A 15,293-nucleotide genomic window follows, 5' to 3' on the forward strand; every position below is an offset into this window, starting at 1 on the left:
TCCCACCCCCCCAGCCTGGCCTGTTGATTATGTATCACTTGTGACTAAAATGGATTATCTGGCCATTGTTTCATCACTGTTTGAGAGAATTTGCTATTTCAAACGTGACCACATCAAAAATTATTGATCATGAAGGTTCCTGAGCTTGGGAATAGTGCGAGTTCATTTTCAATAAAATGCAGCAAAATATTAAATGATTTCAGAAAACGTTTTTCCATAACCTGAATGCTGAAGGAGAGATCTGACTCAGCAGTTAAAATGTCAGGTAGAAGGTTGATTTTAAACTACTACAAAGTGGGGGAGACAGATTTGCAGATGTTAAAATTTAAAACAAATGTAAGGAAGAGTTCCCATAGTGTAGAATGGAATAAACTATCCAATGGGCTGCTTAGATGCAGTTGCTCTGAATGGCTGAATTATTAAAAGCAAGGGGTAGGCTTTCTTTGTTAAAATATACAACCTTTTTATATTCTTTACAGCAGCTGAAGGTATGAACATATTTTTGGTTTGATGTTGAAATACATTTTGACTGTGGTGATATTTGCATCTAAATGTAAGGGCAGACACACCCAGGGTGCAGTATTCAGTAAAGGAGAAGTGGTTCAGTTGGATGGGTCATTATACTGCTGGAGAATGCACTTCACTCTCTCTGCCCCCCAGGGGACTTGCTGTCTCCTCCGTGGTTCCTGTGATTTCCATATCTATCAGCACAAGGTTGGGCACTGTTCCACTGCACCCAAGAAAAGCTCCAGTTTGCTCCCTTGTGTTGTCTGTGACTGTGGGTACCAGGAGTTGTCCTGTCTCCGTGTCACATTCTGTAGCTGATACCTCTGCCAATGAGGTCTCTTCATTCCTTTCTGCCTTGACTGGTAATGCTATGGAACAAGAAGTGGTAGATCAAATCAGAGTTGCATGGAAACAGACCCTTCAGTTCAACTCATCCGCGCCAATATCCTAAACTAATCTAGTCCCATTAGCCAGCAGTTAGCCCATATCTCTCTAAGGTCTTCTTGTTCATGTACCATCCATTTGCCTTTTAAATGTTGTAATTGTACCAGCCTTCACCACTTCCTCTGGCAGTTAATTCCATACACGCACCACCCTTTGCATATGACATACCATGCTCGTCCATACAGCCATGTTACTCTTGCATTGAAGCATAGCTGATTGATTCTCTCTCCTGATCCATGCTGTTGCCATTACTTTATAGTTAATAATCTTATTCAAATGTGCAACTCAGAAGCCAAGAACACTGCGGCGAGGAACTCAGCTTTTGACACCCCAAACCATATCCACCATCTACAAGGCACAACCTAACGGCATACTTGCAAATGGTTCAGTGAAGCTCCATTAACAGCCCTGGGTAAAACAGCCTGTTTGAATGGTACCCCATCCACCACCTTCAACATTTTCTCCTTCCACGATGCGCAGTGACAGCAGGGTGTCCCCATCTACAAGATGTGCTGCAGTATCTCACTGAAGCTCCATTGTCAGCACCTTCCAAACATGTAACCTCAACTACAAAGTGGGACAAGGGCCGTAGGTGCATGGAAAACACCACCAATGTAATTTCCCATCAAAGTCCTGCCTTAGAAACCATCTTTCCTGTCACTGGGTCAGAATCTTGAAACTTCCCTCTTAGCAGTGCTGTGGGTACCTGTCTCAGCTCTGGACTGTCACAATTCAAGAGGGCAGCTTGCCACCATCTTGGATGGGCAATAAAAGCTGGGCTTAGCCAGTGACCCAATGTCTTATGAGTGAATTTTTAAAAGGGTAGCACGGTGGCTCAGTGGTTAGCACTGCTGCACTCACAGTGCTACAGACCCAGGTTCAATTCCAGCCTCAGGCAACTGTCTGTGTGGAGTTTGCACATTCTTCCCGTGTCTGCGTGGGTTTCCTCCGGGTGCTCCGGTTTCCTCTCTCAATCCAAAGATGTGCAGGTTAGTTGGATTGGCCATGCTGAATTGCCTGTAGTATTCAGGGATGTATAGGCTCGGTGCATTCGTCAGGGGAAATGTACAGTAGTAGGGTAGGGGAATGGGTCTGGGTGGGAAATACTTCAGAGGGTCAGTGTGGACTTGTTGGGCCAAATGGCCTGTTTCCATACTGTAGGGATTCTATAAAATATTATTTATTACCTTTGACTAGATTTGGACATCCCAGGGATGTGAAACAAAGCAAGGGAAATTCGCTGCTGCTCAGCATCCTCATGCTGGACATGATCTCTGCTCGTAGCTGATCACCCAAGGACCACAAGTTACAGCACATTTGGATTGAGGAATTGCAGGTTAAGCCTCCCTTCCTGAAACCATTCAACATGGTTCAAACCAGGAAGCACTGTGGCCTGTACATCTAATCATCTCTCAAGCAACATGTTAATCCACCCAGCAAGGTCATTGTCAGCAAGATTGCAACTTTTGTCTTCTGTACCTGAACTGGCAGAGCTTGCCTCCACATCCTCAGGCCCGTACGTGTGAAGGGAACTTTCAGTGTCAGCTGTATTTCCAATCCCTGATAGATTAACCTCACTGCAATCAAGAGAGAGAGACACACACAAAAACCATTTGAGCTGGAATCTCTTCACACTAGTTATCTTTACATAAAAATTGGTGAAAAGAAATTTCTACTGTTCATGGGTGTGAACATGTTCAGTAGGTATCACTCTTGCCTTGGAGTCAGGAGATAATTTCACAGCCTCGACTACTGAAGCCAGGCTGACACTCCTAATGCAGTACCGAGAGTCCTGTATTGTTGGAAAGTGGCATCTCATACCGGGGGTGATATCATTAATTGAATAAGCCCTGCCCTTGTTTGTTTTATCCAAATGCGATATTTATCCAAATTAAACCCCATCTGCCACTCCTCAGCCCACTGGCCCAATTGATCAAGCTCCCTTTGTAGTAACCTCCTTCACTATCCACTATACCACCAATTTTGGTGTCTGCTGACATACCTGCTGTGTTGGCCCTGGTCCTGCAGGGTCTGTAGCAGCACATCCTGATGTACTGTCTGAATGTGATGAAGGAGTGTTGCTTCCTTGGTGTACTTCTTCCTGCAATGACCACAGCTCAGCATTCGGGCATTGGTCATGTGGATGTTTCTAATGTGACGGCGCAGGTCACCTGTGGAATATAACACACCTTGGAAAAGGTTCCACACCCTCTGCTCATTCACCCCTAACTTCCCCTTTACTCTGTCTCTTCCAGTACTGCCAACTAACTCACTCTGCCAAACCCTGCAAAACAATTTATAAACAATAGCTACCATTTGATAAAGCTTTTCCAAGTGACTCTTCTTCATGTAAGCAGATGGACAGTAGTAGTCACAGCCTGTTTAAATGAGACAGAATGTGTTCACTGGGGAGTCCTCTGTCTTGTGCACACACACACACATTTTTCACCATTTGGTCAGGGGATGGTGACTCAGAGCTAGGTCCATGATCAATACTGTTTCTTTCCCCCTTACCTAGGGGAACAAGAGCTAACTACACGGTTCCTAGCCACTCTCACTAAACAGTGCATGTGGATCAAGCTTGTGCTCTGTGGTTTAACAGAGGAAACCAGCCAACTCACAAAAAGAGCAATCTGATAATGAACTGTTGCAGTTCTGAGGGTCACTGGACATGAAACGCTGACTTGGATTTCTCTCCACTAATGTTACCAGACCCGCTAAGCTTTTCCAGCAATTTCTGCTTTTGTGCCACAATTGAATGGGATACCACCATACCCAAAAGAAGTGCAATTGGCCCTGTTACATAGCAGAATGCAGTTGGTATCAGAGACACTATTGCAGCAAAGCATGTCACTGCTCTCTGCACCAGACTGATGTCGTGACCAGTCAATATCACTGGAGAAGGCATTGGTTTTCAAAGATGATGACAGAAAGTCAGAAGCAATAAAATGCGGAGGGGGAAGGGAAGCAGAAGTGTAAGCTCATGACCGTAACACTGAAGTATTCTGTTCCTGTACCATGAAGAATTTACTGGATTGATAGCCCTTGTCAGATTAACACATAGCCCACATGCAAAGGAAGGAATGTACAGAATGGCAAGGGTTACTGCCAGTCTCAGCAATGGAATATATCCCATAGTTGCCACAAGGTTGTTCAGTTTGCAGCTGACTCATCACCAGACACACACACACACATCGCTTACCCCAAGGGACACAGTCACGCAAACGAGAAATCACACCCCTGAGCAGAACACTTCCCCACAAAGGCAGTTCTTAAGATCGGAATTTTTTTTACGAAATGTGGGTGTCACTGTTGGGGCTAGCAGTTGTTGCCCATGCCCAACTTTCCTTGAATTGAGCGGCTTGCTCAGCCATTTCAGAGTCAACCACATTGCTGTGGGTCTGGAGTCACATGTAGGTTGGAACAGGTAAGGACAGCGGATTCACAGAAAATCTTCCTGAAGGATGTTAGGGAACCAGATACTTCCTTATGACAATTGATGGTTTCATGGGCAATCAGCACTGAGACTATTTTATTTTAAATTTCAGATTTTGTAATTAATTGAATGTAAATTCCAAAAGATGCCATGGCGGGGGGAGGGGGGCAGAATTTGATTCCTTGGCCCCAGAACATTAGATTGAGCCTCTGGGTTACTAGGGTCAGTGACACTAACACTGCAGCCACACTCAATATATACATGCATATACATACACACGCACCCACACATACACAGACCCCACCCCTTGCCATACATGAAAGGCTGGGGCTAGTTTCAGGTTCCATCTGAACTTTCAAAGGGCAATTAACCACACCCTTGAAGAACACTAAATGGGTGGGGATTTTTTTGTGTTTTTATGGTATGGGAAGTGAGGGGTTGCAAGCTGTGCCTAAGACCCAATAAGATCATTCTTTCAAAAGATCCACAACAGGCTTGATGGGCCGAATAGTTCTGTGGTTGAACAGTGTAATCTCCCTGAAGCATGCTGCACAGTCAGATAGACAACCCTGGCTAAAGCGTTGAGGAATCACTGCATCTCTCAATTAGCTTTTCTCCCATCCCACTCGCCTGTACCAATAGATTTTGTAATTCTTTTCTTTCCCCCAGCAGAAAGGATAATGAACCACCTTTAGGAAAGAAAGAACAAATCAACTTGGTTTTATAAAACAACTATCAGAGCCCCTCCGCCAATATCATTGAAACCGCTCATTATCACAATGCTATTCTTCATTGCTTACTGTGTGCAAACTGGCTGTCCCACTTCCTTCATAACAGCAGTTTAAAAGTCCTACATTGGCCGTGAAACATTGCAGTGGCCTTGTGGTCATGAAGGAGCGATTAAAAAAAAGCAAGTTCTTTCCAATTCTGATTAATCCACAAATAGTTTGTGTTTGTGTGGAGTAATTTTAATATTTAGTTCCTGCTCTTTCAGCAGTGGCATTTGCTTCCCCCACCCCACACACAGGAAGGTGGCAACGATAGAGATGTGGTGAATGAGCAGTTAGTTAATTTTTATCAGTGGTAGACTGATATTGGTCAGGATACCATAAAGATTGCCCACTCCACTTCTCGATTAGCTGGGAGCAGGGAGGAGGACCAAAGGGGAACCAATTTCCATTCCAAAACTGCAAGAAGCATTCTATAGAAGTGTCAGCACTGTCATTGTCAGTTCTGTCTGACTTCTCCCCTTGTGCTCATCTCCAAGACTATTCTGAGCTACCTCTATCACCAACTCATTCTCCAAAATAACCAATGTCCAAGTGTAAATCTCCCTCCCAATCCCCATACAGGGAGTCTCATCCTAAATGTGGCACAAATCTGATTGAAGAGACTCAGGATCAATCTTAGCTCTTTGGGTACCACGGTTTCTAATCTGATGCATGACGTATGGTTACCAAACCATCTGGCACAGCCACTATTCAACTCTGGGGGTAATCACAATCGTGCTCAGTGCAGATCCGTGTGGAGTATGTGTACACGAAACCTTCAGCAGGGGTCAGGAGCTCTGCAGTGATGTTTAATGTCAAGCTGATGTTTACAAGACCCGACATGTGACACATCATCAAGGGCAAGGCTGAGAAAAGCCACATGGTTCAAAATTACAGGCATTCTGTACATTAAAATAACCAGACATTCTCCGCTGGGTCACATTCAAGTTCTGTCTGTCTCAGATGAGAGGACTGAACAGCTTTTGTTTCTAAAATGATAAATCATCGTGAAGAAGCCTGAGCTGTGGTTATTTCCGGATCTTCTTGCTGTTCCCATGGAGGGGGAGGGGGCAGTGCAGGATACACTGGTGTCCATGCAGGTACACCCGTGTCCATGCAGCTACACCCGTGTCCATGCAGCTACACCCGTGTCAAGTGGACAGATTTTTGATGAGCTCCTACAACCCAGACAATTAGATAGAACCCATCGAGCAAGATATATACACTTGAAGCCAACCCAGAAAGGAGGGAAGGTTTGAACCTTTTACCTGCTTAGTCAAAGACCAGTGAGAGCCAGAGAGACGGACATCAAACAGGGAATGGTGACACAGAGCTGAGGTCTAACTCAAAATATTTGGTGAAAGGGAAGAACTGAATTGAATTTATTGTCACATGTACCGAGGCACAGTGAAAAGCGTTGTCTTGCGAGCAATACAGGCAGATCACAGAGTTACGAAGCAGAGATAGTAAATAATAGGTAAACAGCGGCAAAAAACAAAACACAGGTACAGGCTAATGTTAAGAGTTTGTGGGTCCATTCAATATTCTGACTTGAGGAGGAGAGGTGATGGCTCTTGCTGAAACTTGACTTGGAGTGGGTGTTTGGTAATAGTGAGGATTGTAAACGGATTGAACTGTTTTCTACATCAATTAGCAGATACGCAGCAGTGAGTTGCAGGCTGCAGTCCAATCGAGTAGATTGTGGAGATCCCTGTGATACACTCACCGGACTGGAAGAAGGATTTCTGGCACTGGCTGCACTGGAACGGACGATCTTTGGTATGGAATCTCTTGTGGACCACCAGATCACTGAAATTAGAGTAAATCAAAATATGACCCACAAACTGAAACCAAACAAAAACCTAGGGATTGAAAAGTGCTGGAGAAACTCAGCAAGCCTGGCAGCATCTGTACAGACAGAGAGAAAAACAATCAATGTTTCAAGTGCAGTGACCTCTCGTCCAACCCTACTCAGAAGAAGGGTCACTGGGCTCAAAATGTTGACTCTCTGCTCTCTCCACAGATCTGCTGAGTTTTTCCAACATGCCCTGTTTTGAACCACAAGCGAGCCGGGGTGGGGAGGGGGAAGAGATGACCGGTGGCTCAGCCTGTGCTCTCGCAAACTCTCTCCATACCTGGCTCTGAGAAAGCCTTTCCTGCATACGTCACACTTGTGGGGCTGTGTCCCTGTGTGAATGTGAGCATGTCTCCGCAGGTCACAGTGCTGGATGAACTGGCGATCACAGTGTGGACACTTGTATCTGGCATCTTCCTGCAAGGGAGGGGTGGACAGAGATTGGGAAGAGGAGGAGGGGAAAGAGAGTTAACAGCAGTGTCTCACTCAGTATTGCTCAGTACGGCAGGCTCACGTTGGCTTTAATCCCTAGCACTTGGGAGACAAACACAGATTGTATTTTCAGGATCCTTAATCGTTGCCACTGACCCAATAGAAGACGTCAGAACGTAGCAAGGACAGGATTAGTTGTAGTGCCTCTCGTGTTCGATTCTCAACATCTAAACTTTCTCTCAGTCAACCCACGTGACCCAATCTAGACCAGCTAATGGACATCACTGTGGTCACTCCACAGTGACCGGGCATAGGATGTCTTGTTGACTCTCCCCATCCCACCACACTGTCAGTCACTTTCACTCTGCCGGTCAAGGGATTAAGAACAAAGACTCAAGCACAAAATTCAGGCAGGTACCTACAGGGTAACTCTAACAGAGTGCTGCATTGTCAGAGGATGCCATCTTTCAGATGAGTTATTAAATGGACGTCGCTTCACTCAGATATCACACACAATTCAAAAGGAGAGCTCCCCTTTCCACGCCGACGTGACTGATATTTATTCCATTCTTAGGCTCACTTACTTATTCAAAATTCAACAGTGACCAGACTTCAAACGTACATTTGAAGCTGTGAAGCTCAATTTATAAATAACTTTTCTTTCATATTCCACACTTTGGGGGGAGGGGTGGAGAAACCAAACCAGCCCATCACTGTGAAACATCAATGACTCAATTCCCAGTCACTCAGAACCTTTCCTTGGTTCTCAGCAGAAATGACAGAATTTTCACTCCCCACAAATTTTCTTTCCTCATTCAGCAAAAGCGAAAGGAATTATTCATTCAAAGCTTTCTTAGGGTCCACTCTTTGTCTGCCCTGAATCAGAAAGGTCTCAGGACATCACACAGCACCATACATAAAACTCACATGCCCATTGTCAAAAGTGGTCTTTTACAGAATTCCAGATGATTTCTCCTTTCTTAACCCACTCCTGGGATCAACCATACAGCCAGCACAGTCCTGCCTGCCATCCACTAACTGGATGCACAGTCCAAGTGTACAGTTCAGAGTTAAGGGTTCTTTGAGGCAGAGTAACAGTGTCCCTAATCTCTGGGCTAGAAGACTAGGGTTCAAGACCCACCCACTCCAGAGGTAGATTATAATGTATCTTTACAGGTTAAGTCAAAATATCCACAGCTGGGAGTTTGTTGCTCTGTAGGTCCCAAGTTTTCCTGAGCTCATTCACCAGCTGATACTGTCACTAGTAAGGTCATTGATTGCTCTCAGTTCATTATTACCTTTGAGAAGGTGGAGATGAGCCTGCACATTGAATGTAACGGAGTGCCTTGCTGGGCTATTTCAGGGGCAGACAGGTAACATTACTGAGCTGGAAGCAAAAGGTACAAAAAAAACCACACCACCCACCTCGGTGTTAACCATGTGGATTTTCTTATGTCGGACATAGTTGCCACGGCGATTAAAGGTCAAACTGCAGAGGTAGCACTTGTACAATTTCCCTTCAGCTTCCACTTCTGGATCTACGTAAAGAAACTCTGTAAAGATCTATGTTCAAGAAATATGAGTTCAGGAAGTTGCAGAACTGAGCTGAGAAATGGCGCCAGTGTTACCTTGTGGCTTTGCCAGTGGTTCCTCTTGGTTTGTCTCCTGCGATACAGTGAAGAGCAAAGAGCCAGCTGAGATCACAGTGTCAGCTGGAGCTAAGGTGAACTTCCGTGGTCCCGTCTGGAGCAGCACCTGGGAGTTGAAAGGTCACAGTCTGAACAGAGATTAACACTTGTGATTGGCAAGTGACAGTTTTTTCTTATATTTGGGTGAGAAATACTACAGGCACAGCAAATGCAAATCTTCCTAACTGAGGCAAAGTAAGGGTTAGAAACAAAGTCAAACTCCCTCTACTCTTTTAAATCAAAACTAAAGCTACCTCAACATTGTCCCTGTCAAACACTGGTGGGAGAAGGAAAACATGGGGTCACATACTGAGGAAGGTACACTTGACACTGCTCCCATCAAACACTCCGAGGACACGTTTGGCATGAGGTTAGATACAGATTAAAGATCTCTCTACTCTTTTAAACTGAACATAAATCTGCCTCTACATTTTTTAGTTGAAAGTAACCTGTAAGTAAAGCTCTCTCTACTCTTTTAAACTCAATGTAAAACTTTCTTGACACTGACTGCATCAAATACTTTCAGGACAGTTCAGACAGCATCCAAGGAGCAGGAAGATCAACATTTCAGGAAAAAGCCCTTCATCAGGAATTCCCTGCTCCTTGGATGCTACCTGAACTGCTGTGCTTTTCCAGCACCACTCTAATCCAGAGTCTGGTTTTCAGCATCTGCAGTCATTGTTTTTACTTACTCTCAGGACAGTGACAGCACAGGGTTAAATACAGAATGAAACCTTCTTTATTCTTATAACTAAAAATAAAGTTCTCTTTACTTTTCTAAACAGAAAGCACAGCTCCCTCTACACTGACCCCATCGAACACTCTCAGGACAGGGGCAGCATGGGGTTAGACACAAAGTGAAGTTTCCTCTACACTGACCCCATCAACCACTCACAGGACAGGTACAGCACAGCACAGAGTTTGATACAAAGTGAAGCTTCCTCTACACTGACCCCATCAAACACTCACAGGACAGAGTCAGAAACAGAATGAAGCTTCCTCTACACTGACCCCATCACATTCCCTGAGCAAGTTTCTGCCTCACTGAGCTGTGCGGATGGTACCTGAGTCGGGTGTAGAAGTTCAGTGATCGCTGCGAGGTCCTTTCCGTACATTTTGATGCCATTGGGCAGCTCCAGCATCGCCTCCTGGGGCACCTGAAACTCCAGGCTCTCGCGGGCCACAGTCGACAAGACCAAGAGGTGACGCTCAGGCCTCTCGGTCAGGGGTTCAGCCTGCTTCTCGGCTTCAGGCCGGTCATTCTCCGCCAGAGGGAGGCCCGCAATCTCACTCAGTACCTGCGCTGTCTCCAGAAGGTCCATGTTCTCTGTGGGGAAATAAGTCAAGGGAATAGTCTCCATTAGCACATTCAGACACTCCAGTCTGAGCAGAAACCAGAGCTGCACAAGCTGACAACCAGTGGACTTGTGCAGCCACTCAATGCTGCTACCTCCCCCATTGGAAAGAGAACAATCAGCATCAGTTACAGCCCAGCTTGTGAGATAGGGACAGCAGGAGGACAATGAGGAAGCATCTCAACTACACTTCCTCTGGGGTCTCCTCCCTCAGCCTTTGACGGAACATAAGGGAATACAAAAGAACAAAGGCTTGCATTTGTACAAGCAGGTGATAACATTGTAGGTCTAGTCTCACTGGGCTAGTAATCCGAAGGCCCAAGCTACAGCCCTGAGGTCGTGGGTTCTAATCTCACCATAGCAAATGGTGCAATTTAAATTCAACTCAAACCATGGAACTGAAAGCTAGTCTTAGTGATGGTGACCAAGAATTCATCATTGACTATTGTAAAAACTCATCAGGTTCACAATGTCCTTTAGGGAACCTTACTCAGTCTGGTCTACACGTGACTCCAGACCTACAGCAATGTGGCTGATTCTTAACTGCCCTCTCAAATGGCCTGAGAAAGAAACTCAGTTCAAGGGGCAATTGTGGATGGGCATCAAATGCTGGGCTTGCCAGTAATGAACAATTAAAGAAGAAAAAAACATAGTGTGTTACAGGAAATAAAGGACGGTTGGAGGTGTAATCTCTGATGGAAACATGACAGCCAACAGGTGCACAGCAAACTCCCACAAACAGCAATCTGATAACAACCCGGTTCATTCCGCAGGATGCCAGACAGAACACCCTTGCTCTTACTCCACTTAGTCCCGTGTATCTTTCACATTTAACCAAGAGGTAGAATGAGCCATGTTTTAACATCTTATCCATGAAAGGCATGGATTGGTTGAATGCAGTCTTTTTCCCAGGGTTGGGGAATCGAGGTCTAGAGGGCATCAGTTTAAGGTGAGAGGGGAAAGAATAAAAGGGAACCTGAGGGGCACCTTTTTTACACAGAGGGTGTAGTGCATATGGAATGAGCTGCCAGTGGAAGTGGTTGAGGCAGATACATTATCAACATTTAAAAGGCATTTGGACAAATACATGGATAGGAAAGGATTAGAAGGATATGGGCCACGTACAGGGAAATGGGGTGAGCGTGGACAGAAACTTTGGTCAGCATGGACCATTTTGGGTCAAAGGGCTTGTCTCCGAGCTGTAGGACTCTATGACACAGCATCTCTGACAATGCAGCAGTCCCTCGCTGGGAGCATCAAGCCGGATTTCGCGCCTGGAGTGGGACTCAAACCCATAATCTCCAGAATCAGAGGAAGAGTTCATGTGCTAGAATCATACCAGAGGGGACAGTGATGCGGGCAACCATGGAAGTTAGGATTGCTCTCCTTAGAACAAAAAGAAGTAAAAGAGAGTTTTAATTGAGGTATCCAAATTACAAAGGGTCATGGGAGATAAAGAGATGCACAGCAAGTTGAGTTGTAATATGATGCTTGAGAGAGTAGTGCAAGGAGATAAAGGTAGATTTTGCAGTGTTCTGGGAAAGAGCAGCCTAACTGGATAGCTCTTTGACAGAGCTGTCACAGGTTCAATGGACACATGGCCTCCTGTGCTGGAAGATTCTGAAGAATAATAAAATAGGAAAAATCTGCATTTGTTACACATGCATGTTCCAGTATTGCCCAGCACATGAATACTCTTCATAGGATCATCCAGCACAGGCTGAGGCTGAAGAGGTTGTATTTATCTTGGAGCTCTGGACTGATTGCTTGCAGTGCGGACCTTTACCTTTCACCTGCTCTGGGTTCTGAGTCAGTGGTTCGTTAACCTGGCTGCTTCCTGGAGTCCCGGCCTCCTCCCGAACATCCGGCAGCAGGGGGCCATTGTCGCAAACAGTCATTGGCTCAGAGGCTGAGTTGCCAACCACGACCAGCCCCTTCCCCGGAGACTGGCTGCCTTGTGGCACAAGGAGTGCCTCTGGCTGCTTATCCACTGCAGTGGCAGCTCGGTGACCTTCCTCTCCCTGGGCCGGAGTTGGTTCCAGTGGGAGGCTGTAGGTGTCTGGTTGTCTTGCAGCCTCTGCCATCTCACTGGTAATTATCAGCTCACTCACTGTCGCTGATGGGCACTCTTCCATCTGGCAGCTGTTGGCAGCAATGTTCACTCAGTCAATAATGCTGAAGGCAAAATGGCAGATACACTACTTTCCTAGGTTTCACTTCACATTTGGGCGTAATAAAGCCTTTTGACTGAACAACCCAATCCTTCCACAACCTCACATACACTCTCCCCATCCATTTAATCCCCTCCCACAACCCTGCACACTCTCCCCTGTCACTTTCTCTCCCACTTACTTACTCTTTTACCACAGTCGCTACACGTACTCCTAACAGTCTCATCTCCTCCTATACTCTCCCATAGTCCATGCACAGACTCCCTAATCACTGAAGTTTCTGCTGGAATGTTCCAAATAAACACTGCCTGATTCCCACCTTCAGAACGTCACCACACATTTACAATTCTCCATCCTGAAATCCATTATTCCACAGACAATAATCCTCTGCCCAGTTTCAATAGAAGCATTGTCTCTGATGGAATCATTTACCACCACAGTCCTCAATCCCTTGCCAATGAAATATTTATTCAAACCCATAGAGTAATTACTATAGTGAGCCAGTTAAACACCCCACTGTTCTACTGTAAACATCAAAAACTGTCTGCACATAAGAAAATAAGAACTCGGGATAGGAACAGGCCATTTGGCTCCTTGAACTGCTGCCACTTTCAAGAAGATCGTGATAGATCTTTGATCTCAATTCCGCTCTCTCATCTTATTCCCATATTCCTGGATTTCCTTTATCTACCTCTGAGTATCCATTGCTCTCTGAGAAGAATCTCAAAGATTCCTAACTATCTGAGTAAATAAAATTACTTCCTCTGACACTCAAGAAGAGTATGTGTATTATATAGTATTAAGTCATTAAGTATACTCAAGGCTTTTGTTGGGGGGGGGGGGGGCATGGAAATGGTGCTAACCCCTGTTCGCTGTACATTTTCTATCATTTGTGAACCCATTTCCAAGTCTGATATTCACAGGACAAGTCTTGTTCAGTGGTCAGGTGGGAGTTGAACTTCTCAACAGATCTTTCATGCCAGAAATAAAGCAAACTATTTATGATTCTTGCTCACTCTACAGTCTTTCAAAATGCTTTCTCTCCTCAGAAGCTGTTCACAGTTCCCCAGGAGTTGTTGATGATTATTTATTTTGCTTCCCTGCAGACAAACACACACACCTATTCCCAAATGATTTCAGTTACCACCCTGCAGTCAGAGTTGGCAACCTTAGTACATAGATTGAGTAAAAAGTGACATCAATGATGGAACCATTGATGGCAAACGGGTAGTGGCAATTCTTTTGAAACCCATCAGGGGACAGTGGGAGAATGGATGCAGAGTTCCACTGTGATGGATGCTTAAAGGAAGATCAATATTTCATATAGACACTATTCCCCATACCTCAGGCACAGTTTATATTTGACAAAAAGGGAGGAAATCGTCAGGACACCAGGTCATTTCATGAAAAGCGGGGATGTCTTTACCTCCAAGTCATACAACATCCTGACCTTGATGAGGAGGTGCCAGTGTTGAACTGGGATGGACATAGTCTGAAGTCACATGACACCAGGTTATAGTTCAAACAGGTTTATTTCAGTCCACTTCACCTGATGAACAAGCAAGTTAAGAAAAATGTGTGATTTTAAGTAAACTTGTTGGACTATAACCTGGTGTTGTGTGACTTCTGATCTTGACCTTGAACTATGTGGAAGATACAAAAATCCTGGAAAGAATCCCACTAGCACCTTCTCCAGGGCAATTAGGGACAGGTGGAAAATATTGGCACCCTCAAAACACGATGAAAGAATTTTAGAATTAGCAATCATATAGTTAGAGCTCCTCAGACGGTTTATTGGTTGGGGTGGGGGTGAGGAATGGGGGAAGGGGGTAACAAACACTTCCCATTTTCTGTAATCTGTCAACAGCATATGCAATTTTAACAGATTGCAACATAACAATAAAAACAACTTGCAAATGAATACTGATAATTCAACATGTATCACTATCACATACTCAATAAGGAATTGTTTTGGAGAAGTAATACGAAACAGAAAGTCAATAACAAGAGAATGCAATAGCAGGATTAAATTAGCTAAGTGTTAAATTGCAACTAATTTGCAAAAGAGCACTTTCATATGAAAATAAATAATAGCAAAGGGCTAAATGTTGTAAATCCCCAGTTACAGGAAGTTGTTGTCATTCTCTATCCAAGTGATACTTATTCCCTCCCAATATTGCACTTTATTTTCACTTTGCAGCTGAAGCTTCTCTCCCTTTTTAAAAGTTTTATTTTTGTTATTGGGAAAGTTTCTTTCTCAAAGTTGATCTTTTTGCCCACCCTGTTAAAAGCGATTCCGCAAAGAACACCAGCAACATCCGCGAAGCTCAAGGCGCCGCCATCATGAGGAACAACGAGAGCACAGCGGCAGGAGCGGCGCTGCCGGATCCACACAACACCCCCTAGCCGTCCGGAGGCCCGCATTGCAACTAGTGAAAGGAATGTGGTTATACCTTTTCACCCAAGGAACTTCAATGTACATGCCAGAGTCAAAATCCCTCTGTTGTTCATGCTGCATCCAAGCCATTTTTAAAAAAGGATGAATATGTATTTGCATATTTTATTTTATACTTTATAAGACACATGTTCAGTTGCTGTCATAATAACAAAGAAGTAGGCCACTTGCCTCCTCTCC

The 15,293-nt window shown here is 44.8% G+C and overlaps 1 protein-coding gene across 1 annotated transcript; it reads right to left on the reverse strand.

Moving 5' to 3' along the window:
- Positions 1-484: 484 nt before the first annotated feature.
- LOC132826519 (zinc finger protein 629-like) lies at positions 485-15,002 on the reverse strand. Its single transcript, XM_060842486.1, has 10 exons — positions 14,939-15,002; positions 12,274-12,629; positions 10,197-10,459; positions 9,073-9,199; positions 8,870-8,982; positions 7,293-7,429; positions 6,884-6,966; positions 2,954-3,122; positions 2,431-2,528; positions 485-875 (listed from the first exon to the last, which is right to left on the reverse strand). Exons 1-10 carry the CDS (start codon positions 14,974-14,976, stop codon positions 619-621), a joined length of 1,641 nt encoding a protein of 546 aa, XP_060698469.1. The 5' UTR covers positions 14,977-15,002; the 3' UTR covers positions 485-618.
- Positions 15,003-15,293: the final 291 nt, after the last annotated feature.

The sequence above is a fragment of the Hemiscyllium ocellatum genome, chromosome 22, assembly GCF_020745735.1.
Source record: "Hemiscyllium ocellatum isolate sHemOce1 chromosome 22, sHemOce1.pat.X.cur, whole genome shotgun sequence".
Taxonomy (NCBI): Eukaryota; Metazoa; Chordata; class Chondrichthyes; order Orectolobiformes; family Hemiscylliidae; genus Hemiscyllium; species Hemiscyllium ocellatum.

Bases quoted from the DNA above. Each gene is read 5' to 3' on its own strand.
- LOC132826519 (XM_060842486.1), bottom strand. From the start codon at position 14,976: ATGTTGCTGGTGTTCTTTGCGGAATCGCTTTTAACAGG. The intron at 9,200-10,196 runs GTACCATCCGCA...TTCAACTCCCAG, and splicing joins AACTTCTACACCCGACTCAG to GTGCTGCTCCAGACGGGACC. The intron at 876-2,430 runs GTACAGAAGACA...CTTGTTCCATAG, and splicing joins GGCAAGCTCTGCCAGTTCAG to CATTACCAGTCAAGGCAGAA.